The 24,925-nt window shown below is 42.2% G+C and overlaps 1 protein-coding gene across 6 annotated transcripts in view; it reads left to right on the forward strand.

The window, feature by feature from the left end:
* NPRL3 (NPR3 like, GATOR1 complex subunit) overlaps window positions 1-24,925 on the forward strand; it is a 75,686-nt gene that overhangs the window by 34,906 nt on the left and 15,855 nt on the right. For 5 of the 6 annotated variants that reach the window (XR_012678237.1, XM_075179876.1, XM_075179872.1 and 2 more), the window contains 5 exons: window positions 1,125-1,281; window positions 1,651-1,757; window positions 5,557-5,686; window positions 13,015-13,204; window positions 16,494-16,686. Coding sequence is in view for 5 of the 6 variants with exons in the window: in XM_075179876.1 (XP_075035977.1) it covers window positions 1,125-1,281; window positions 1,651-1,757; window positions 5,557-5,686; window positions 13,015-13,204; window positions 16,494-16,686 (777 nt within the window). In the remaining variant the exon portion in view is untranslated. Of the gene's footprint in view, window positions 1-1,124; window positions 1,282-1,650; window positions 1,758-5,556; window positions 5,687-13,014; window positions 13,205-16,493; window positions 16,687-24,603; window positions 24,692-24,925 lie in introns of those variants that run through there. The other variant, XM_075179875.1, reaches the window with a different exon arrangement.

Raw genomic sequence — 24,925 nt, forward strand, 5'->3', positions numbered from 1 at the left:
AAAAAGGGGAGGGCATCCATTCTGTGGGCTATTACAACAGGGCCAGTATCCCTGCCCCTGGGAAGCAGTATTGAGTGTTCAGTGGTTGAATTTTTCCCGTAGATAATACTAGTTTGAGAAGTTAATTTGGTTTTTGCCATTTTAACTTAATAAAGGTGGTGTCCAAGTACCTGGTAAATAGGGTTTTATCTGCTGCATTGACTTTGATTGTGCTTTATGGAGCCATCAAACACATAGTATGTATTAAAGAGGTTTATCAAATACTTAAGATTTAAAGCAAGCATACCAGGTATACAGTCCATTTAACTGAGAAAAACAACTAAAACTTTAATAAATGCCTGTCTTTTAAGAAATGTATTGCTAGCTGAACAACTGTGCACACAGTACATCTTAAGTTCTTAATTTTCTGAAAGTTATAAGATGCCAGTTCAAACTGGTCCAACTTGTGCTTTGGGAAAGATGTTGTGCCCTCATGCTCACTATTTAGGAATTTAAAACTGTTATTCTACAAATAAGGCTAGTGTCCTGTGATTGCAGCTTTTTTATCTTTTATGAACTGCTATAAATGAATCAGGATTTCTGTTTTAATGACAAACTTGTGTATTCATGACATATTTGCAAAATTGCATACTCTGCTAGTATATAGAACTGTGAACATTACACTCTACATTTCATCAGTTTGCCCTTGTGACATTACCCTAAATAGACATCTGCAACAACTGACGGGCTTTGTAAATAAAGTTCTGTGTGTAGTATGATAGTCTGAATAAAACCTCTTTGCTGTTACAGATATAACGTGTCAAGTTGTCTTGTGTTTTTATTATTCTTCCATTTACTGCTGCTTTAAGGAAACATTAAATTGTCAAGTGTGTTTCCCAAAGCTTAATATTGAAATTTCCTGTAATACAGATTTGCAAACAGTTAAAAGATAATTTGACATGTGCAATATCTGTATGTCATTATAATTTATATATTTTTTAAATTCATTCCTAATTTTGTTTTCAGATTTAGCAGTAAGGTTAATAATAACATTTATTGGGTCAAAAGTAGAAACAACACTAAACATATATTTGGGTGGATGAGGGAGGGATAAGCTAAATTCACTTTCTAAACCTGTCTTTTAGGCCATACCATGCTCTGTTGCTTTTAAAGGATGAGAAAAGTTTGCTGAATGAACTCCCACTTGATTGCTCTCCAGCTTTAGTAAGAATCATCAAGTCTGCAACTGCTGTAAAGAACCTTCAGCAACTGGCTCAAGATGCTGACCTCGCCTTGTTGCAGGTGTCTCCCTTCAAATCTGTTAATGCTAGTAATTCTTTGTTGAATAATCTTTATATAATAGCCGGAAGTCCACCGTGGAATGTTTTTTTTTTTTACCAAGTTCTGCTCAGATATGAAGGGATGTGCCAGAATATTGCATTGCATTTGGTTATCACTTCACACAGGCTGAAAATTAAAATGATGCAATTGCAATTAACATATACTTTTTACCTGTCTTTTTAATAAACAGGTCACTTCTGTCACATGACTCATTTTAAAAGGGATCCATTATGGAATGTGTAAAGGTCATTAGCAGCAAAACAAACATGTAAACAATATGTATGTTTTTTTTTAAAACCGATTTTTTTTTTTTTTTTGCTTCTTAAATAGGTATTTCAGCTTTCTGCACACTTGGTGTACTGGGGCAAAGCTATTATCATTTATCCACTCTGTGAAAATAATGTCTACATGCTGTCTCCAAATGCAAATGTTGGTCTGTAAGTATAATTTTTGTTTATTTTATTTTGCATACATTTATTTAAATGCTGATCAAATGAAGTATGAATTTATATTGAAAACATTTCTAAACACTAAAACTGCTGTACAGAAATTACAATCCAATAAACACTGTACCCTTGAATATTGTAGTTTTGACACACTATTCCATCTCTACACTGCTGTTTACCTCAACACTGGTTTACTAAACAAGTGACCATGCTATAGGCAGCAATGAACAGTGAGTTCAACCCCAGCAGCTACAAAAAACATTTATTCTAGAAAAATCTCATAATAACCTATGATGTCTATAAGCTACTGAAACTGGACCATGTGCTGAATTCCATACATCTTACTTGTACTCTTTTGGCCAGGAATTATTTACCGTTTGTGACCCGAAATATAAAATAAGTCTGGGTATCGATTTGGGGTTCAAATTTTTGATGTTTTGCTGTTTAAATATAAATAAGGAACATTTATCCCACAGATTAAGAGTCTTTTTCTCATTCATCCTATTTAGGAGACACTGCTTAACCATAGGGTAGAGATGGCGCTTTGTAGGAGTAAGATGCAAATTCTACACTAAAACCGGTTTCCTCCCCCTCTGTGCCCCTCCACATTAACTCCTCAGTTTTTTTAATTTGTATTGAAGTAGTAGGACACCTATTTTTCCTGTTTTAGTTTACCTTATTCTTTTAACTATATGCAACTTGGCAGAGAAAATGGTGTTCTCTATGTGAACCCTGCTTGAGAGGTGGGCATAAGTGTTAGTTTAACACTTCTCTGATGTGGCCCCTTCATCACATTACAAGAGGGTACAGCAACTGAGATACTCGTGGCCAGTTACATGGATCACACTCCAGGAGATGTGGGACTAAACAAGACAGCTCCAGTCCTTTTGATCACTCGGGGACTGGGCTTTCAGTGGTCCACCCTAGCTGGCAGGTACTGTATTAGAAAGGAAGCACATGATGTCTAGAGCCCAGGAAGAAGGGTCAGTTTGGGGTCGTTTATCTTATCGATAGAAGCCATACGTAGATAGGTGTCCTGCTTCCAAGCCTGTGAAAATCAGTCTCATTGACAGGATTTCACCACACCAAGAAATATCTACGAAGGGGACTTATCTCTTCCTCTTTTCAGTACCAAACCAGCTACCAAACCAGCAGGAGGGTTTACCTATTCCCAGTCCAAAAACCTAACATGAATTTGCAACACATTTTGAACCTGTAGTCTGTAAACTTGCACATGTGGGGTACAATTCAGGATGGAGTCCTTTTAATAGGTCATCATTGCCATGCAGTGCAACAAATTTCTCTCCACCATTGACATAAGATACGTATCTCCATAGCCCAATCTGGGAGAGACATCAAAGCCTTTTCAGGGTTGCGGTGGAATAATCCGATGACCAGTTCAGAGCGCTACACTTTGGTATGGCCACAGCACCAAGGGTATTCACATGATAGCTATCTTTAAGTCAAAAGGGTAGACATTCATACCATAACTGGACCACCTTTTTGATAAAGGCAGGCTTTGCCCTTCTTCTGATACATTTGTCAAAAGTCCAGTTTTTTTCCAGCCCAACACATTATTTTTCTGGGTCTCCTATTTGACAACAGTTGTCAAAGAGTCTTTTTACTGGAGGAGAAGGTACTGGCAGTTGAGAAACAGGTGAAAGTTCCGTTACCTTTCAGACGGGTTTCTGCCCTCCTTTGCATGTTGCTAATGGGGAGAATGGTCTCTTGCTTCAATATGGTGCACTTTACTCGCTTCCACTCCCTGAAGTTTCCAGAATGATATTCAAGTTGGTTGGTCAAAGTCCTACCCTCATTTGACAACACCGTTTTTTAGACTTTCACCACGAACTCGTCAGTCTCTTATGAGTTGGCTGAAGAGACCAAATCTCAGCAAGGCAAGTACATTCTCCGTCTGGGACATGATCATCATGACCACAGCAGCCAGACAGCAGTAAAGTAGAGCGGAGAAAATTTACCTCTGACTACAGGAACTTTGGTCCCCAGGGGAGGCAAAGCTACCTATAACATTCTCCAAATTTGCATGGTGCTAAATTCTCTGCTGCAAGCTCAGTCCCTCTAAAGGGTCAGATCCAACCAAATACAGTCAGACAATGCTACAGTAGTGACATAAACTACCAATGGAGGGACCAGGAGGTGTTTGGTGATGAAGGAGAAAGCCAAGATGATAGGCAGAATTTTACGTCCCAGCGTTCTCTGCCATATTTATTCCAGGAATGAACAATTTTGAGGCTTACTGGCCGAGAAGATCATGGTACGCCGACATTTTAAGCATGGTGGCAGAGCCACCTCTAAGAGAAGATCTCCCAAATCAAGACCCATTTTAACAATGTTCAGGGCCATGATTCTTTTAGCTAAGAATTCAGACCATCATCTAGGTCAGGAAACCGTCCTTCTCTAAACATTACCACAGAAGGTGGAAAACCCACATTGGCCAGTGTGAAAGGCATTCATATTTCATCCTTTAACTTGACACACTTCTTGCCTTTCTTACATGTTTAGCCTCTCTTAAAAACCTAAATGTTGGCTTTATCTATTTTCTTCCAAAGAAAACTGTCCACTATTCCCAAAGTTTAGATCTTTCTTCACCACCTTATGTGCTGCCAGTAGTTTCAAACTTGGCCCTTTCGGCACTATAGAAGCCACTGTTTGAGCCTTTTGAATCTCTTGATCTTAAATTCCTAACTTGGAAGGTGCCCTTTTTAGTGGCCGTTGCTTCAGCAAGAATGGCATCTAAATTGTCTGTCCTGTCTTGGAGGTCTCCTTATCTTGTTTTTCACTAGTGCTGAGCTGTTCTGTGAACCAGCCCTTCTTTCCAGCCCAAGGTGGTGTTGAATTATATCCAAAGCAAGATATTGCTGTCTTGTTGTTATGCCCTGGGACAGGATCTAGCATCTACAAAGAAAAAATAACTCTACCTGCTAAATGTGGTTAGAGCTTTGAGGATTTATGTAGACACACCATCATGCTTGCATAGAGCATATTGCCTCATTGTTCTTTATAATATGCACAAGGGAGGATAGCCAGCAACAAAACAAACAGTTGCAAAATGGGTTAAAGCTGTAGTCTGTCAGGCTTATATCTCAGAAGGAACTCCCATTCCAGATGATATTCGTGCCCAATTTACCAGATTGGTGAGCACCTCCTAGGTAGCGTGGCATGGAGCCTCGGTTGAACAGTTGTGATGGGCTGTAATCAAGTTCACCGTCTATACATTTACTAAATTTTACAAGTTCCGTTCTTTCCAAAGACACCAGCTTTGGACAAACAGCTGTGTCTAAGCATGCCATCCTCTAGGGGCAACTTTGGGAACATCCCCATGGTTAAGCAGTGTCCCCTAAATAGGATGAATGAGAATAGAGGATTTTTATACTTTCTGTACAATCCATTTCTCTGAATCCATTTGGAGGACACTGCATTCCCACCTCTTTTCTTCACTCTGCTTTACAGTTGAGTAGTGTCCTTTTTTGATAGGTTATTTCAGTCCTCTCCTATGGGCTTTATTAATTAAAAAAACAAAACAAAAACTGAGGAGTACCAGTGTAGGGGCATAGAAGGGGATCACAAAAGTCCAAAAAGGTTTTTGTGTAGAATTAATGCCTTACTCCTGCACAGCTTCTTCTGTACCGCATGCTTAAGAAATGTCTCCAAAATGGATTAAAAAAAAAAAAATTTACAGTAAGTACAAAAAATCCTCCCTTGGTGCAAACAAATCTGTCTGAAAATACATGATCATCATGTCACTGGTGTAATTTATTTTATTTTGTAGCTATTCACCATTGGCAGAACAGTTTTCACGTCAGTTTCCTTCATATGATCTACCTTCAGTTCTTGCAAAATTTTCACTGCCTGTGTCTTTATCAGAGTTCAAAAACCCATTGTCGCCACCTGGACAGGAGGTAAAGTGATATCACTAAAGTAATTTATTTATACATGCAGATCCTGTTGTGAAATATATTTGGATTGAATGTCATTGATGAGTTTTGGGATCATATATAAGTGCACAGGGCTATGAACAAAGTGCTTTCATATGAATATGAATAAGCCCTGGAATTCCAAAATGACTAGTAACATCCTTAAGTTTTATAGGCTGTGTATTATTGATTAAAATAACGGTAGTTGTTTTTGTGTAAGAAAATATTTTGCTAGTTTTATTATGAAGTTATTAGAGTATATTTTGAGTTACCTCCTTGTATAATTATTTATTTTCTTTTTATGCATTATTTTCTTGAGAGAGGAAAGCTCTCACCAAGCTTAAACTACCATGTCAATTTTTCCTTGGGACAACTTTTGTATGATAAGTGAGACTGGAGTAGTTATTACACCTGTTAGAACCACCCATGGGTGTATTGTTAGCAGTGGCTACAGTAATTAAGGTTATGGAGTGAATAATGAAGCTGCAGATAAGGATTAAAAACAGTGCATGATTAACTATGAAATTGTTATCTTGTCCCTCTCTGAAATCATTAATAATCAATATATCAAAGGTATATTTCATAGTTTATATAATATATGCACCACTTTTGTTTGACACCCACATTTCTCATAGGGTTTACCTAGTATCTCCAACATGTCCAATAAAAAAAATTTGCAACTTATTCTGCACATAGACAGGAATGGTTATTTACAGGGCACCCTCAGCTCAGATTATAGTTAAATGGCTCTTCCGTCCCTTTCATATTAACAACGGAACAAGACAGGGATGGCCATTTTCTCTTTCATCCATGGGAACACTGGAGATGCTAGGGTATAGTGTGGTCACTAGAGTATTTGGGACTTAAATGCCATTAAAATTAAAGCTCCTCCTCCACTATACCCCATTGGCTGCTTCCTGATCATCAGTCTTTGATGGTGCCTGCTGCAGTTCGGGGAATTTTCGTGGCTGCTTACGCAGCCTCTTACTGTATATGGTTTATGTACAATCTATCGCCGCTTGTAGTCAGGTAAATGGCTCCCTCCTCTCCTGGAGCTGGGATAAAGGAAAATATGAATTCTGACCCAAGATAGTTACTCCCACCACTCACCTAGCTAAACCTAACACATTTCCAATATTGTTACCTTTATTATTACCATTATTATTATTACCATTTATTTATATAGCGCCACTAATTCCGCAGTGCTGTACAGAGAACTCACTCACATCAGTCCCTGCCTCATTGGGGCTTACAGTATAAATTCCCTAACACACACACACACCAATTAATTAGCAGCCAATTAACCTACCAGTGTGTTTTTGGAGTGTGGGAGGAAACCGGAGCACCCTGAGGACATACAAACTCCTCACAGATAAGGCCATGGTCCGGAATTGAACTCATGACCCCAGTGCTGTAAGGCAGAAGTGCTAACCACTCTATAGCAAGGATAGGACAATTTAATGACTGTTTAAACAGCAGCCGAGGCTTTCCTTAGACCCGGCTTAGCCTAGACTTGGGTCAATAAGGCTGTGGAAAAATGAGTGGAGTTATTGGCAGAAGTTCTTGAGTTGACAGACCCAGAGCACATTTGTTACCTTGGTGGAGGTAACTACTATTGATATGGGGCTCATTGTTGCTAAAATATCAGCCTCAGCTTGCAGAATGGTGTGCTTTGGGGCTTTGGACCTAGGAAGCAGACATGCCCAAAAGGCTTTTGGAATCTCTCCTATACTCTGGAGAGGTCCTGCTCAGTCCTGAGCTGGATAAAATCATTGCCCAGTCCACAGAAAGGAAGAGTTCCTTTCTTTGTGTAAATACTCCTAAGCCAAAGGGGTCTAAGTTTCTTCACTTTTATCCTTACCAGAAGGCATAGAAAGGGAAGGGGTCTGCTCACTAAGCGTTCAATCCTCTGCTTCCCAGAGTGGGATGTAGAAAGGGAAACCTGTCTGGATGGCAAGACATCCAGCATTTGAGGTTGGTCATCAACAGCATGGAATGGGATGAGTTCATGGTGCCCATGGACATTAAGGATGCGTACTTACATGTTCCAATCTGGGAGGATTATCAGTTCCTTCCCAAATTTGCAGTTGAGTCCCATAATTATCAGTTTTGGATCCTACTCGTTGGCCTGGCGATCGAGGATGTTCAGGTAATCCGGTATCTTGACCATCTGCTTATCAAGGCGAACTCTCTGACCTTGTTTTAGACCTATGTCTGTGCGATGATCCAGGTGTTAAAGACTCACGGTTGGATAATCAACTACAGCTTATCTTATCCGATCCCTTCCCAGAGGACGAACTTCCTGAACCTTTTGTTCGATACCTGTCAGCAAAACGTGTTATCGGAGGACAATGTCCTCTCATTACATCAAGTCCTTGTTAGCTCACAGGTATAAAGGTTCTGTGTTCACCTGTTCAGAAAGGATCTGTGCTGTTTGCACAATTTCACTAAGGGTGCTCCAGCTTGATCTGAACTTTGTGGAACAAGTCTCAATAGCACTTGACCAAGCAGACCCAAAGATCTAATATGTATAGTTTGGAGCAGATAATTGAAAGGGGGGACATGATTGAACCATTCAAATATATTAAAGGTTTTAACAAGATACAGGATGGAAACATTCTTCAGAGAAAGAGAAGTATTCGAACATGAGGAAATGCACTGAAACTGGAGGGAAGTAGGTTCAGAGGAAATTTGAGGGAATATTGCTTCACAGAAAGAGTAGTGGATAAATGGAATAGCCTCCCATCAGAGGTGGTAGAGCAATTTAAACATGCTTGGGATAGACATAATGATATCCTTACAAAGATCTAAGTATCAAATAGGTTTTGAAATTATCATAGGTTAAAAAATCAACAGATGGGCCAAGTGGTTCTTATTTGCCGTCCAATTCTATGTAATGGCCTCCCGTTCACCATATAGGACTGGGCATTGGTGACAAAATATGCCAGTCTCCAAGAATGGGGGGGGGCTTGTGGTGCTTCAGCACTGATTTTATAATCTTTGGAAGAGATTAAACTCCATATCAATGCACTAGAACTCAGAGCGTTTCTCAACACTCTAGGCACAGACTGGAGGTCCTTGTGAGGAAGGGCCATAAAGGACTGTTTAATACAACATCACAGAGTACATAGATCACCAAGGGAGCACCAAGAGTGACCTAGTGATAAGGAAGGCCGCCACAAAAATTCATTGGGTGGAACAGTAGGTTTCAGCCATTTTAGTGGCCTTAATTCTGGGATCGAGAACTGAGGGAGGCCAATTTCCCTAACAGGCAGGTCCTTCATTCAGGGGAATGGTCTCTTCACTCAGATAAGTTAGGTGTGGTAAACCCAGACATCAACATGATTTTCTCTTGGTTGAATCACAAGGCGGAGGATCCGTAGGCATGTCTTGTAGATGCCATGTTGTATCTGTTGCCCTTCCAGCTTGTGTACCTGTTTTGGTAGCAATGCTCCTGCGGGTGCTTTAAAAAAAAGAAAAAAAAAGAGAGGGGGCGTTCCAGTGATTCTCGTGGCACTGGCCCAGGAGGTCTTGATACACAAACCTCCTAATTGTGGCAGAGGGCCTAGCATGGTGCATGCCTGTATGACCAGACCTGTTAAGTCAAAGCCCCTTCTTCCACCAGAGTTTACATTGGCTGGCTTTAACGCCATGGCTGTGGAAGACCTGATTCTTAAGTCAAGCGGTTTTTCTGACAAGGTGATTCAGCCATGTTCAAGGCTCACAAACCTGTGTCAGACAGAATTATCACAGAGTCTGGAACATCATGATATCTTGGTGTGAGTTAAAAGGGTTTCCTTTCAGGTTTGACCGATTGCTGCAGTTCCTGCAGAAGGGAAGTTAAAACTCAGCTCATTGTAGGTCCAGGTCTTAGCTCTTCCCATTTTCTTTCAGAGAAAACTGGCACTTTTACCTGAGGTGCAGACCTTTTTTGAGGGAGTAATGCATGTGCTGACAGCCTTGTAGCACCCTCCTTTTGTAATAATCAGTTTAGTGGACTTGTCTTCCAGGAAAGGAATTTCACTTTTCATGTTGGCTACCTGGTCTTTGATGTAACTTTTCACAAAGTTCAACAGCTTTAATACTTTTGCGTCCAAGGATGCCTATTGTGGATGTAAGGTGCTGTGCACGGTGACTTCTGGGACAGCAATTCCACAGTCCCCCATAGACCAAAGAGAAAATTGGATTTTTGTACTTACATAAAATCCTTTTTCTCTTATAGGGGATACTGTATGACCCTCCCTTTACACACTTTGTTTCTGTTCTTGTTCTCTCTTCTTTTCGGTTATCCGAAATGATAGAGGAGGAGCTTCAATTTTAGTGTGAATTTGAAAGAGCCCACACACTATACCCTATCATCTCCAGTGTTCCCCATTGGGAGGAAAGGATGTAATACAAAAATTCCATTATCCATTTTCATTTTGTACCCTTTAAAGTTCTACAGTCCCTAATCAGGGACTTTGTAATTTCTATAGAAAATGTGGTCTGAGAAAAATACATTATGATCCCTCTCAAGATCCTATCCGAAACAGCAGTTAGCCACAAACTTTGTTTAGACTTTTTGTCAATTGCGCCATCTGGTGACTGTATTTCCACATTTGCAGTAGAATGTTTTATACTGCCTGCCCATGAGAGGTCCTCCCATTAAGAATCTCTAGCTCATGGATTAGAGGGGAAAAAGTTAACCCGTGCATGATACTCATGCATTCTAGTCAAATCAAGCTACTTAAGATGTTAAAAAGGTTCTTGTCATGCATTTGGGCCATAGCCCAGGCCTCCTCAGGGGAAGAGCGTTACTTCCCGATGCAAGCGCCCTTTTTTAACGTGGTTTTGTCCACATGTCACCACATCATCATTTTTCTCCATCACCTCATCCTTCATCTTTATCGCCACATCTATCCAGATGTCTATCCAGACACAGGGATCTCTCTCAGCGGTCCTGAGTATCACACTCCTCTCGCTCTGTCACCCCTGGCAACCACCAACCACTCCCAACTGTCACCCCAGGCAACCACCAACCACTCCCAACTGTCACCCCCAGCAACCACCAACCACTCCCAACTGTCACCCCCGGCAACCACCAACCACTCCCAACTGTCACTTCTCCTTCAAGAAATATATATATATTTTTTTAAAATCTTTATAAACACTTTTAACAATTAACAAATTAAAAACATTTTAGTATACCAAATTTCAGCCCTTTCTGAGTTTTTTTTCCCACACACACGAAGAATTTAGTAGGTCAGTGTATAACTCCGCCCAGCAGGTGGCGCTGCAGCTTGGGGTTTTTTTTCCACACACAGACACACTCAACTAGGCTTTTATAATATACAAGTTAACCCGTGCATGATACTCATGCATTCTAGTCAAATCAAGCTACTTAAGGTGTTAAAAAGGTTCTTGTCATGCATTTGGGCCTAGCCCAGGCCTCCTCAGGGGAAGAGCGTCCCACGTTAAAAAAGCGCCCTTTTTTAACGTGGTTTTGTCCACATGTCACCACCTCATCATTTTTCTCCATCACCTCATCCTTCATCTTCTTCGCCACATCCTTCATCAAGCTACTTAAGGTGTTAAAAACTCCCCACTGTCACCCCCGGCAACCACCAACCACTCCCAACTGTCACTTCTCCTTCAAGAAATATATAGGTCAGTGTATAACACTGCCCAGCAGGTGGCGCTGCAGCTTGTTTTTTTTTTTCACACGCCACTAGGCATTTATATAGTAGATATATATATATATAGATATATACACACACATACATGCACAAACACACACACATATATATATATATGTGTTTGTGTGTGTGTGTGTGTATATATATATATATATATATATATATATATATATATATATATATAAATTTGAAATTCAGTTTGTAATGAACCCACTGTACCACTACCGCTACTCATCCTAAGTTATAGGATACAAATACTCCATTTAGAGGATTTCACTCCAGGATCTATCTGTAATAGATATCCTCATCATCATCATTTATTTATATAGCGCCACTGATTCCGCAGCGCTGTACAGAGAACTCATTCACATTCACATCAGTCCCTGCCCCATTGGAACTTACAGTCTAAATTCCCTAACACACAGACAGAGAAAGAGACTAGGGTTAATTTTGATTGCAGCCAATTAGCCTACTAGTATGTTTTTGGAGTGTTAGAGGAAACCAGAGCAAACACGGGGAGAACATACAAACTCCACACAGATAAGGCCATGTTGGGAATAGAACTCATATATACATGTAGATATAGATAGATAGATAATTTATGGTGAGCATTCTGTCCTCTTTATTATTGTTTATTATTAATTATATGGCCAGATTTTAATTCATCCTAAGGTCTGTGCAGAAGCACAATGTTCAACATTTAAAAATTAAAAAACAAAACACTCTGGCTTTTTAGCTTTTGACTTTCAAGTATATATTTTATACCTTAACGTCTATTGCGTAGGGTTTTTTTTTTGTTTTGTTTTTTAATTTTTGAAGCATTTGCATTTTTTACATGTTTTTATTTTTTTTCATGCAGCATTTCCATAGGAAATTTCCAGAAATATACCCTAAGATCTAGCCACAGCTTGTTCCTTTAAGTAACAAATGTGTAATTTACTATAGTTCTAGAGGTTAAAAATGAGACCTTTGTTTTGCATTGCAAAGTGGGTCAGCATAGATTTTGTGGGCCACTGCAATTATATATTTCACAAAACAGACTTCTTTATATTTACCTGTAATCTGTTTTTTTTTTTTAAAAACCCATTATCTTTTCCTTGTGGTACACTTGGGCGTGGAAGTCCTTTATATGCTGCACAGTTAATAGTTAGTCCCAATTTCACTAAAGGCATATATGTCGAATGTCATTATTCTCAGTGCCCTCCCTATATTCAATAAGATGTAATTATATAAGATGTAATTCTTGTAAACAGAGAAAAACATCACCCCCACATGTACTGTATGCCTAACAGAGTGCATTCTTGCAGGGCGACACTAGTATCTAGCACAATTCCAGTATCTGAATGAATGGTGCCTCATCTGTGTTGTTAATATTCACTTCTTATGGAATGGAATCATACTCATGTGGGGTGCTGGGTTTGATTAAAGATATGGAAGTAGAAAGTGAAGGGGCTTCTCCCCCTCATCTGGGTATTCGTTGCATAGTAATGATTGCTACATATATCATATGCGTTACAAAGTCTGAACACAATACATTAAAATCAAGGTGTTCTTTTTAATGTGAAGAAAGTGTTTCTGATTTCTAGTCTGTCAGTTGTTTTGTGTATTAACTTGAAATGCCCATGTTTGATTTTGCAGCCTCACCTGATACAGATGGTCATTTGGATGCTTCAACATCGACTTCTAATCCAGATCCACACATATGTCTGTCTCCTGGTTCCTCCCAAAGAGGATGCCACTTTGTCTAAAGATGAAGATACACCTTTTGCTGCCAGAGTTGGTGGACGAAGTTTAAGCACACCGAATGCACTTAGCTTTGGCTCTCCAAGTAATGTCATTTTTATTATTAATATTATTATTATTATTATTTTAATTAACATGAGTAAGTTTGGCTGTGTAGTGGGGAAATCACATCAGTTGGAATTGTATGTTTACCAGTCAAAAAAGATTACTAGATATAATGACTTCTGTTACTTGCTTCCTATGGAATCTTTTTTTCACTTTCATCTTTGACAGCCCAATATACGGCTCTAAGTTCATCATCAGCAACATTTATTTATATAGTGCCAGCAAATTCTGTAGCACATTACAAATGAGAAAAAGCTCCGTAATAAAACAGTACTAGGTAATACACAGAGAGGTAATAGGGCCCTGCTCGCAAGGTTATGATCTGTGAGGAGGGGGAGTTGCATTATTATATCAGTGTAACAGATGACACTCGGGGGTCCTTCACTTTCTCCTGCATTTTGCAAAATTCTATGAACAACTGTGTATAGTCTGTACTGCAGAGGCAACAGGCATAGTGTTTATCTTTATCTTTGTCTAAAAAGTTTCCTTGATGGAGAAGTCCATGGAAGAATTTTTCACAGTAACCTTCACACCACCACGCACACTAGAGCCGCAAGGTTCCTATTTGAGAGAACTTGGCTTTTCAGGAGGTACTCGCATGCGCTCACACAACGTATCTAAGATCAATTGCATGAACAGTGGATGACAACCAAGAAGGAGCAATGTCTTTTAGGGCACAAAGCTAACTTTCAATTAGAAAGTGGTAATCACTTCTGCTTAAAATAGCAGAAAAATTTGTAAGAAGTCGTCAACCTTTAGCAAGATTATTGAATACTTTTATGAGAGGAATTTTGGTGGAGTTCAAAGCTTGGAGACCAGAGTGAAAGGCTTAAGTGAGTGAAAAATTGATTGGTAAGACTGCGTACACCAGGTGCATGAATGTTATGGGTACACAGGTACTCTTATATATACTCTGCGCTCCCCAGCCACAGAAGTGAGATAGAGAAAAGCTGGTGACTGGGAAATATACTGGGGGAACCGGCCAGCAGAGATAAATGGGAATATATGGTATAAAATTAGCAAAAAATACTTTTGGGTGTTGAGATGGACAGAAATGAGAAGAAAAGCCATAGTGAGCTACACTAATGAGACATGAGGCAAGGGGGCAGTAGCTTAATGAAAAGTGCGCACAAGAGGCAAAAAGCAGTCTGGCAGGATTTACTATTGGGCAGGTATGAGACAAGGGGAGCTGGCAGAGATGAGTCAAGGGTTTATTTGATGGGATGATGGCAGCAGAGCATACGCTTGGGGCAATGATTGGGGGGAGGGGTCAGATAGCTAGCAATGAGGCAAACAGGTACACATTAAGTTAAGTTTTAATGTTCTATTTTATGGTCCACAGTTATCTGATTTTACAGTTTAATGAACAATTAGAGCTTATATCTGGCTAGTCGTTTCAAATGTGCTTCATCTTGGGAGCAAAGCACAAAATAAGTTAGCCTGGTGGCAATTTGTACTGTGAAACCCTGACTGACCATGCCACTATTTGGATAGCTGCAAGCAATAATTTGCATAAACAGGGAATAGGTCATTTAAGTTCTACAAACTCAACTAATGAATAGTACTATTTCCAAAGGTATGTAGTGAAACAGTCTCACATTACAGAGTGAAAACCTGGCTCATAGGGTTACAGTTGATGATCCCAATGTGGATGATTTTTGCAAACCTATACGAACACCTTCACTTCTCCAGTGCTCAAAATGTTATCTTCCTCAGACCAATAATGACAATAAAGTGCAAGTGTTAAGTAATGCTGTTGCAATTGTATAATATAAATAATAATCACTTCACTTGCACAGTGGTTAACTTTGTTATACTTCTATCTTGGTTGTTCTCAGTTTCCCTGGTATTATATACAACACCTCTCCACCTATGCTCCTCTCGTTTTGCCTCATATTAATGTGAGACTGGAATGAGGTGATGGTAAAGCAAAGTATTAATTTGAGGTGAGAGTAGAGGAGCAGCAATTTGCATTTGTGGATGCAAGGAGCACATTTTTAACTTTCACCCAAGTTTGTCTATAAACTGTTCCAATGGGATCCAGAGGGCAAGTAGTTGGACAAGAGGAGGAAGAGAGCAAATCATTTCACAATGAAGACGGGGTGAATGGAGGATTTGGTCGGGAATGTGATTACAAGTAGGAGGAAGGTTGTGAGGGGACTTCCTGTTTTGTATCAGTATTTTTGTTAACACCACTTCCTGCATGGGAATTCTAGTTACAGTTATGGAACTCTCAAATAACTGCTGATTATCTATCTTTTCTCCACTTTCATCATAATACCTCACTGACAACCAGGCTATCATAAAAAATTCCGTCAATAGGAAATGTTTATATTCACTAAACATATAAAAAGATATCTAAAGTTAGGTATACATGCAACCTTTCTTTAAAATCATGCTGAAAGCAAAGAACATTATTATTATTATTATTATTATTATTATCATTTATTTGTTGGGCGCCACAAGGTTTCCGCAGCGCCGTACACAGTACAAACAGTAGTACAAAACAGGGTGACAAAGTACAGAACAATAAACACAAAGTAACAATGCTTCGGGAACTCCAGGAAGACATGTGGAGTAAAGACAGAGCGGAAGAACTGTTATGGAGACAGGAGGGGAGGGGGGCCTTGCTCATAAGAGCTTACATCCTAAGGGAGGGTGAAACAAAAACAGGCACGAAAGGGAGCCAGTGAAGCAGGGGGAGAGAGAGAGGGCCAGGGGAGAGAGGGAGAAGGTAAAGAGTAGGTGAGGGGTTAGGTGGATGGTTGGTAGGCTTTAAGGAACAGGTGGGTTTTAAATGCCCGTTTGAAGGAGCACAGGTTGGGAGCGAGGGAGGTCATTCCAGTGCAGGGGGGCAGCTCGGGAGAAGTCCTGGATTCTAGAGTGGGAAGAGGTAATTAGAGTGGTGGAGAGGCAACGGTCATTGGCCGAGCGCAGGGAGCGGGCCGGAGTGTGAAAGGTGAGGAGGTTAGAGATATAGGGGGCAGTAGACTGTGAGAGAGCTTTGTAAGTGGTGGTGAGGAGTTTGAAAAGGATCCTGTAGGGGAAGGGGAGCCAGTGTAGGGCGTGGTAGAGAGGGGAGGTTGAGGAGGAGCGGCGTGAGAGAAAGTCTTAGTTACTGTATCCTATTAAAATTATTTTTTTAGATGTATAACCCTAAGACTAACATTAAGCAGATTAGCATTTTATTTCACTTACACTAAGTTTTTTGGGAGGTTTCGGAGGGTTCTGATATTTTAATATTGCACATGTTTGATATTACTCCATAGCCAGCAGTGATGACATGACATTGACCAGTCCCAGCATGGATAACTCTAGTGCTGAGCTGCTCCCAGGAGGTGACTCTCCAGTCAACAAAAGGGCAACAGAAAATCTTCTTGCAAGTCTATCGCAAAATGAGAGGGAAGCCATTCTCAATGTCCCTGCAGCTCAAAATCAGGAAGACCTCAAAATGTTTGCAAGGTAATCAGTTGATTTTAACAAATGTAACTCTCAATAAATATATATAAGTTACAAGCAAGGTTTAACAAACCCCAGTGTATTGGCACCAAGTGTGTCTTAGTAGCAATCACCCTCTCCACCTTCTTCAATTGATCCTGTTGTTATTAGCCTATGAGAGCAATCAGCCTATAATAGAGCAAGCTGATAACTGCTCTATGAACTGTCAGAGATGATTTTTTTTTTTTAAGTGGGCTGATAGGAGGAAAGAGAAGAGTGAAGAGTTGACATGCTAGTCGTTAGAAATGGATCTGTTTTGTACACTAGCCACCCTCATTGACTTGATTTGTATTGCCAGGTGTCTACGCATAATAGCCATTGATTAGAAGACTAGTCTATAAGATTCTTGATTTCTCTTTCATCCAGTCTGGGGGACACTGCTTACCATGGGTTGTGGAGGGAGCTTGGGGAGTTGGCACCTAAATAGTTAACTTTTAGTACTGCCGACAGACCCCTCCCCTCTACAATCCCCGTGGACTCTTCAGTTTTTTTCAGGTGCCCTGGAGTTGGGCAGTGTTTTTTATAGACTAGTGTAATTTTAAAATTTTTTATTTCTTTCTTTTATTTTATTATTCTAATCTTTACTGGTGACAGTGCTGGAGTGTGTTCTATGATAGAGAACACACTCACAGCCAGCAGCGCAGGCATTCCCCTGTCAGCTGGGAGCCAGAGGCTCTCACTGACAGGAAAACTTTCAGAAGGGTGCCTAAACTGAGGAGTGACAAGCGGTCTCATGGACCGCTGCACTCCTCCAGCCTCCCCGATAACCGGCGCTGCCATGACAGGCATAGAGTGCCGGTTATCGGATTTACAAATAGCGGTGGCCATCTTGGATTTTCGGGCCAGCAGCGCTACGGAGAGAGGAGGAAGGGGGCTATACCACGGTTCCCACCTCATGCATAGGAGGAGGGCGCCGAGTATGTCGCTGCGGAGACCTCTGTAAAGAGGTCTCCACTACCTGTCACGCTCCATTTTTTCTTTTTACAAGCGTTTTGGAGCTATTGAAGGGGGGGGAGCTAATACATAGAGTTCCCCCCTCCTTCCACAGAGAGATGGTATATCCCTGTCTTCTGGCGCCAAAGGAAGCCCGGGAAGAGAGATCAGAGCTGAGGGAGCAGACACTGGACAAACTGCCGTGGACTTCTCTCCTTTATGGCCCTGGGCTAAGTATTGCCTTTAAACACACATATTGTTTATTTCTGTGGAAAAAAGTAGGCTTGTAAGGTTTACATTATAGTCTCCTACTTGCGTACAAAACATTTGGTGTTTAATTATTACAAGTACAACTTTTATTATATAGATCAGTTGTTTCTTGTTATATAATCTGTTTTTTTCTGCATACATATCTCTCTCTATTCTCTTTGTTACACAGCTAGATTAACCCATTAATCTGTGTGTTTGGTGTGCCTTCCTTTATAAAAATGACAGATAAGGGAAAGGGCCCTATTGTAAAATATTTCACTTGTTCAAAATGTCAAGTTAAATTACCGTGTGAGCAGGGGGACCCTAAATTGGCGCTCTGTCCTGCATGTGATGCAGGGGCTTCCACTGTGCAGACTCATCAGTCCACAGCCCCTCTGACGGAGGAGCCGGCCTGGGTGGCCTCCCTGACACAGTCGGTTTCCTCCTTAGCTCAGATGGTATTACAATCTAACCAATTGCTATCTAATATGGCTACTTCGGTGGCTTCTAATAATAGCACTCAGCTGGGCCTCCCTGTTACCACAGGGTCTATTGGAGCGTCCTTACCAGGACCTTCCTCCTCCTTTTCTGACCAAACCCCTATCCCCACAGAAGGGGCATGGTCTACAGCTTTCCTTAAAGGTTTAAATAAGCTTAACTTGTTGCTTGAGTCCCCAAACATCCCGTCCGCTAAAAGGAAGAGACCTAGATCGGATAACCCTATCACGGTCCTTTCAGATTCTGAGGAATCTTCTGAGGATGAGGAGACAGTTTATTCCGATTCTGACCAAGTTCAGTCTTCGGAACAGGAGGATAGTTCTAGAAACCAATTTGTTAATGATTTGGTTTTTGCAGTTAGACAAGCGTTAGACCTCCCAGAACCGGAGGATCCTACGCCTAGAGACAGAATTCTGTTCAAGAAAGCCAAAAGAAAGGCTTGCCGTTTTCCCCCTTCTAGGGAACTCGTAGATATTGCTGAAGGAGCATGGAAACAACCTGAGAAGAGGTTCTCAGTTCCCAGAAGATTCTCCTCCTTGTACCCCTTACAGGAGGAGGAGGTAATTTGTTGGGAAAGTATCCCAAAAGTGGATGTTCCTATAGCACATTTAGCCAAACACACCTTACTTCCAGCTCCTGGTTCAGCGTCCCTTCCGGATGCCAATGACCGGAAGGTTGAATCCCAACTGAAATCTATTTTTGCGGCTGCACGTTCGTCCTTTAGACCCACATTCGCTTCAACTTGGGTGGCTAGAGCCATGGAAGTATGGGCAGACCAGCTGGCAGAGACCTTACAGGGTTCTGAATTACTCCCCCTGGCCTTACATTTAAAAGAGGCATCGGGGTACATTTATGAGGCGGCTCAAAACTCAGCGGCTGTCTCCTCCTCTATACAGGCTGCATCCATTTCAGCTAGAAGAACTCTATGGCTGAAATCCTGGGAAGGAGATGCGGAATCAAAAAAGTCTGTTGAAATCATTCCTTTTTCAGCAGCAGGTTTGTTTGGTCCGGAATTAGATACCTTGATATCCCAGGCTACTGGGGGCAAGAGTACTTCCTTGCCGGTTTTCCCAGGTAGAAGCAGAAAACCCAGGTTCAGCTCCTTCCGTCAGCCCTTTCGAGGATCCTCCTTGTCCAGGGGACAGGTGTTTAGGGGTAAACAGCCAAATGCCCGAGGCTCCTCCTCTAGAGGAAGATCTTTTTTTTTCGGCCAGGCCTCCAGGACTCAGGAGAAGCCTGCGTCCTGACGACCACTTGTTTCCCCGGGAGGAAACCCCAGTGGGAGGTCGTCTGTCTCTTTTTCTTCAACAGTGGACAGAGTCCTCCCAGGACTCCTGGATTCGGGACATTATTTCAAGGGGATACAGGATAGACCTGCTGGGTCCCAGACCCCATCGGTTCTTCGTAACCCCCCTACCCCGAGATCCATCCAGAAGACAGGCAATACAGGATTGTGTCGCCTCTCTTCTCTCTCAGAAGGTTGTCTGCAGGGTTCCAGAATTCCAAAAGGGACAGGGTTTTTATTCAAACCTGTTCCTTGTGAAGAAGCCGGACGGCTCCTTCCGACCCATTTTAAACCTAAAGACCCTCAATGTGCACCTAAGTGTCGACAGATTTCGGATGGAATCTCTGAGGTCGGTCATAAACGGTTTGGAGAGAGATCAATTTATGGCTTCCATAGACATAAAAGATGCATACCTCCACATTCCCATTTGGGAGGGCCATCAGTCCCTCCTCAGATTCACTGTAGGACCCTCCCATTATCAGTTTCGGGCCCTCCCTTTCGGCCTCTCCACGGCGCCGAGGGTTTTCACAAAAGTCATGTCGGTTATGGCAGCTCGTCTTCACCTTCTGGGCATCCAGGTCGTGCCTTATCTGGACGACCTGCTCTTCAAATCCTCCTCAGAGAGTTGTTTGCGTTATCACTTGTCCCTTGCCTTGGCGGTTCTCAAGGGTCACGGATGGCTCATCAACCTAAAGAAGTCTCAGATGGTTCCGTGTCAACGCATGATTTTCCTGGGCCTCATCATGGACACCAGCCAGCAAAAGGTGTTCCTTCCTGTCGAAAAGGCTGCTTCAATTCAAAGCATAACATCTCAGGTCTTGTCCTCCCCCAGCCCATCAGTCCACTTGTGCATGCGGCTGCTGGGAAAGATGGTGGCCTCTTTCGAGACCATTCCCTTTGGTCGAGCCCACTCTCGCTGTTTTCAGTGGGACCTGTTGACGAAGTGGTCAGGATCCCATCTACGCTTGGACCTCCAGAAGATCTCTCTATCCCCGAGGTCCAGAGAATCTCTCCAGTGGTGGCTGATTCAGGATCACTTGACAGTGGGAAGATCCTTCTCTCCGGGAGCGTGGATCATAGCCACGACAGACGCCAGCCTGAAAGGTTGGGGGGCGGTAATCCTACACCTCCGCCTTCAGGGCCTTTGGTCGGTTCAGGAATCATCCCTATCCATAAATGTGTTGGAACTGAAGGCTATTCTCTTGGCCCTCAAAGGAGGACAATCCCTCCTCCAGGGCCACCCTGTCAGAATTCAGTCCGACAATGCCACGGCTGTGGCATATGTCAACAGACAGGGAGGAACCAAGAGTGCAGCGGCAATGAAAATTGCAGCCCAGATTTTGTCTTGGGCAGAACTTCATGTTCCGGCAATATCGGCTGTATTCATCCCAGGAATACACAATTGGGAAGCCGACTATCTCAGTCGCAACCAGATGATGCCGGGGGAGTGGTCTCTCCATCCGGAAGTCTTTCAGTCCCTAGTTCAGAGGTGGGGTCTTCCGGACATAGATCTCATGGCCTCCAGACACAACAGGAAGGTTTTCATGTTTTGCGCAAGGTCAAGAGACCCCTTAGCCGCGGCAGTGGACGCCATGACCATGCCATGGGAGTTCAGGATGGGATACCTATTTCCTCCCATCTCCATGCTTCCTCCTCGCGTTCTCAGGGGGGTCAGGCAGGGGGGTCTGCCAGTGATTCTGGTAGCCCCCTCATGGCCTCGCCGAGTCTGGTACGCGGACATAATCTCCATGGCAGAAGGACCCGGGGTTCATCTACCATCTCGAGACGACCTTCTCCTTCAGGGTCCATTCCGACACCAGAATTTACCTCAGCTCAGTTTAACGGCATGGCTGTTGAAGCCAGCCTCTGGAGGACTAGAGGTTTCTCCCCCAACGTAGTTAATACCCTGATGCGAGCTAGGAAGCCAGTTTCAGCTCGCATCTATCACAGGATTTGTAGAGCTTACATTAGATGGTGCGAAGGTAGGACTTGCCACTCATCCTCCTTTCGCCTCACTCGCTTGTTAGCTTTCCTTCAGGATGGCCTGGAGGCAGGTCTCAGGTTAGGTTCCCTAAAAGTCCAAGTATCGGCACTCTCGGTATTTTTCCATATGAAATTAGCCGATTTACCAGATATCAGGACTTTTCTCCAGGGAGTACTGCATATTCAGCCTCCCTATGTTCCACCGACAGCACCATGGGATCTCAACCTGGTACTGGAAATGCTTAAAGGGCCTCCTTTTGAGCCCTTGCGTGTGTCAGAATTAAAGTGGTTGACCTGGAAGGTCCTCTTTTAGCTATTGCTTCTGCTCGAAGAGTTTCGGAATTAGGAGCCTTGTACTGTCGGGAACCATATTTGGTTTTCCACGAGGACAGAGCGGTCTTAAGAACCCTTCCTTCCTTCGTTCCGAAGGTAGTTTCGGCTTTTCACCTTAACCAAGACATTGTAGTCCCGGCCTTTTCATCCTCTTCCCAATCTGATCTCCAGACTATGGAAAAGTTGGATGTGGTTAGGGCTCTGCGCATCTATGTAAAAAGAACTTCTCAAATTAGACGTACAGATTCTTTGTTTGTTCTCTATGATGCTAATAAGAGAGGCTGGCCAGCCTCAAAACAGTCCATCGCTAGATGGATTACGGCAACGATTAGACATGCTTACATAAAGGCTAACCGTCCTGTGCCAGAGAGACTTACGGCCCATTCCACCAGATCGGTAGGGGCGTCGTGGGCAGCGAGAAATGGGGCTTCTGCGGACCAGCTTTGCAGAGCAGCCACCTGGTCCTCTGTCCACACGTTTACAAAATTTTACCAATTTAATGTATTTGCATCTAGGGATGCAGATTTCGCTCGTAATGCTTTGCGAGCGGGATTTTCAGAATAGTCCCACCCTTAGGGGGCTGCTTTAGAACGTCCCCATGGTAAGCAGTGTCCCCCAGACTGGATGAAAGAGAAAAGAGGATTTATGTACTTACGTTAAATCCGTTTCTCTGATTCCGTCTGGGGGACACTGCGATCCCTCCCTTCTTCTGTTCTTCTGTGTGCTCTTGTTTGACTGGCCTTACTCCTAGGGCTTTTTAATAAACTGAAGAGTCCACGGGGATTGTAGAGGGGAGGGATCTGTCGGCAGTACTAAAAGTTAACTAGTTAGGTGCCAACTCCCCAAGCTCCCTCCACAACCCATGGTAAGCAGTGTCCCCCAGACGGAATCAGAGAAACGGATTTCACGTAAGTACATCTGTTTTTCTGCCTTCACAATAAGATTTGTTACTTTGTTTTTGGATGACTTTCTCTTTGCCTAGATACATAGGTTTCTGACTACTTAGTCATACTTTTGCTCGGTAAAATACTGGAATGCACAAAATCTATCCTTCATCCGCAATAAGATTTGAAGGGAGCAGCTTTGCAAATAAGACTAACTTTGCTTCCATTATAGCTGTACAAAATGCTCATAAACATCATGCAGATAATTAGTAGTTTGGTATTGTGTTTCCAATATAATGATTAGATTGAACCACATCGTCATTCTGACCTAGAAAGTGAATTGACTGTGCCGATATTTCATCTACCAAGCTCTTATTTATTGTTTTATATATATATATATATATATATATATATATATATATATATATATATATATATATATATATATATATATCTTGCGCAATACAGACATGGTATGCCATCACATCCTGTGGTTAGCTGCAGATTCAGCACTATCAGGGAGTGAGATTGCTGTCACTCGCAAAATGGTGGAGCTGCTAATTCACAGATTTGTGTGTTCACTGGAATACACACATGCAATACTATAAAAAAAAAATTAGTTTAGATTTATCATAGTTTAGGGCCTGCATGTCTTAGAAAGAGACAGTAGAGTAACTTCATAAAAAAGTAGAACTACAAAAACCCTGCATAGCATTTCGCAATCCAAGACTGCTCCTAGACGATACCTGCAGAACATAGCTCATCACCAAACAGTATCTGCTCCTGAGAGATCCCTGCAAAGCTTCTCTCCACCCAAAGCATTCCCCACAGCGGACACACCCCTGCAGAGCATCCTTCCACTCAAAATACTAACCCCTCCTGAGAGATCCCTGGATAGTACTCCTCCCACCAACACTGTACCTGCTGTACCTGCTCCCAACAGATCCCTGCAGAATATCCCTCCTCCCGAAACACAATACTTGCTCCTGGCATATCCCTGCAGAGCATTCCTCTTTCCAAGACTGTGCATGCTCTTGGAAGATACCTGCAGTACATAACTCATCACCAAACAGTATCTGCTCCCAAAAGAATCCTGCTGAGCATTCCTCCACCCAAAACACTCCCTGCAGTTGACAGACCCCTGTAGGGCATCCCTCCACTCAACATACTAACCCCTCCTGACAGATCCTTCCAATATTGTGCCTGCTCCTAAAAGATACCTGCAATACATGCCTCCTCACCAAATATGGTTCTGCAGCTGTCACATTCCTCCATAGAATCTGTGTGTGTTTGGATTACACTATTGTGCAGTTTTATAAAATATTTCCCGATAAAGTCTTGTTGGCTTTATGTATCCTTAAGTTACCTCAGGGCTTGTAAAAGAATGTAATGGCAAACATTGCTCTCTGAAAACCAAACTAAACAGAGGCATATACACCAATTTAATGTAATTTAACTCTAATATTATTTTGTAGTTCTACTTTCTCTATCCTACCACTTGGGAACACTGCGATACATTGGGTATAGTAGGTGGGACTGGAGTTAGGCACTTATAAACTTGTTTGTTTCCCTGACTCCTCCCCCACTATGCCCCTCCTCTGTAGCTTACTTCAGTTGTTGTAAGTGCCTTCTGGAGAAAGGTCACTTCTGTATAGGCTCCTGTCTATACTTGGTTTAGCATTAGGTTGCATGTTTTTCTTTTCTTTTCCCTTTCAGGTGCAACGCTGGACTCGATGCAAAGACCCAGAGGAGTGAATAGTCCCGGTGATTCCTTCACTATGAGTTCCAGCGCAGGTAAGCAGCTCTTCAGCTCGCTTACCTCGCACCTCTGCCGGCTGTCTTTCCCTAGAAAAAACGAGCAAATGGGCCATGTTATTTTGTTTTAAGTATGCCTTTAAAGGCAGCTTTTATTTGGGGCATATACTTTATATCTACTATATAAATGCCTAGTGGTGTGTGTGGAAAAAAAACAAACCAAGCTGCAGCGCCACCTGCTGGGCAAAGTTATACACTGACCTATATTTTTCTTGAAGGAGAA

The sequence above is a fragment of the Mixophyes fleayi genome, chromosome 7 (assembly GCF_038048845.1).
Source record: "Mixophyes fleayi isolate aMixFle1 chromosome 7, aMixFle1.hap1, whole genome shotgun sequence".
Lineage (NCBI taxonomy): Eukaryota > Metazoa > Chordata > Amphibia > Anura > Limnodynastidae > Mixophyes > Mixophyes fleayi.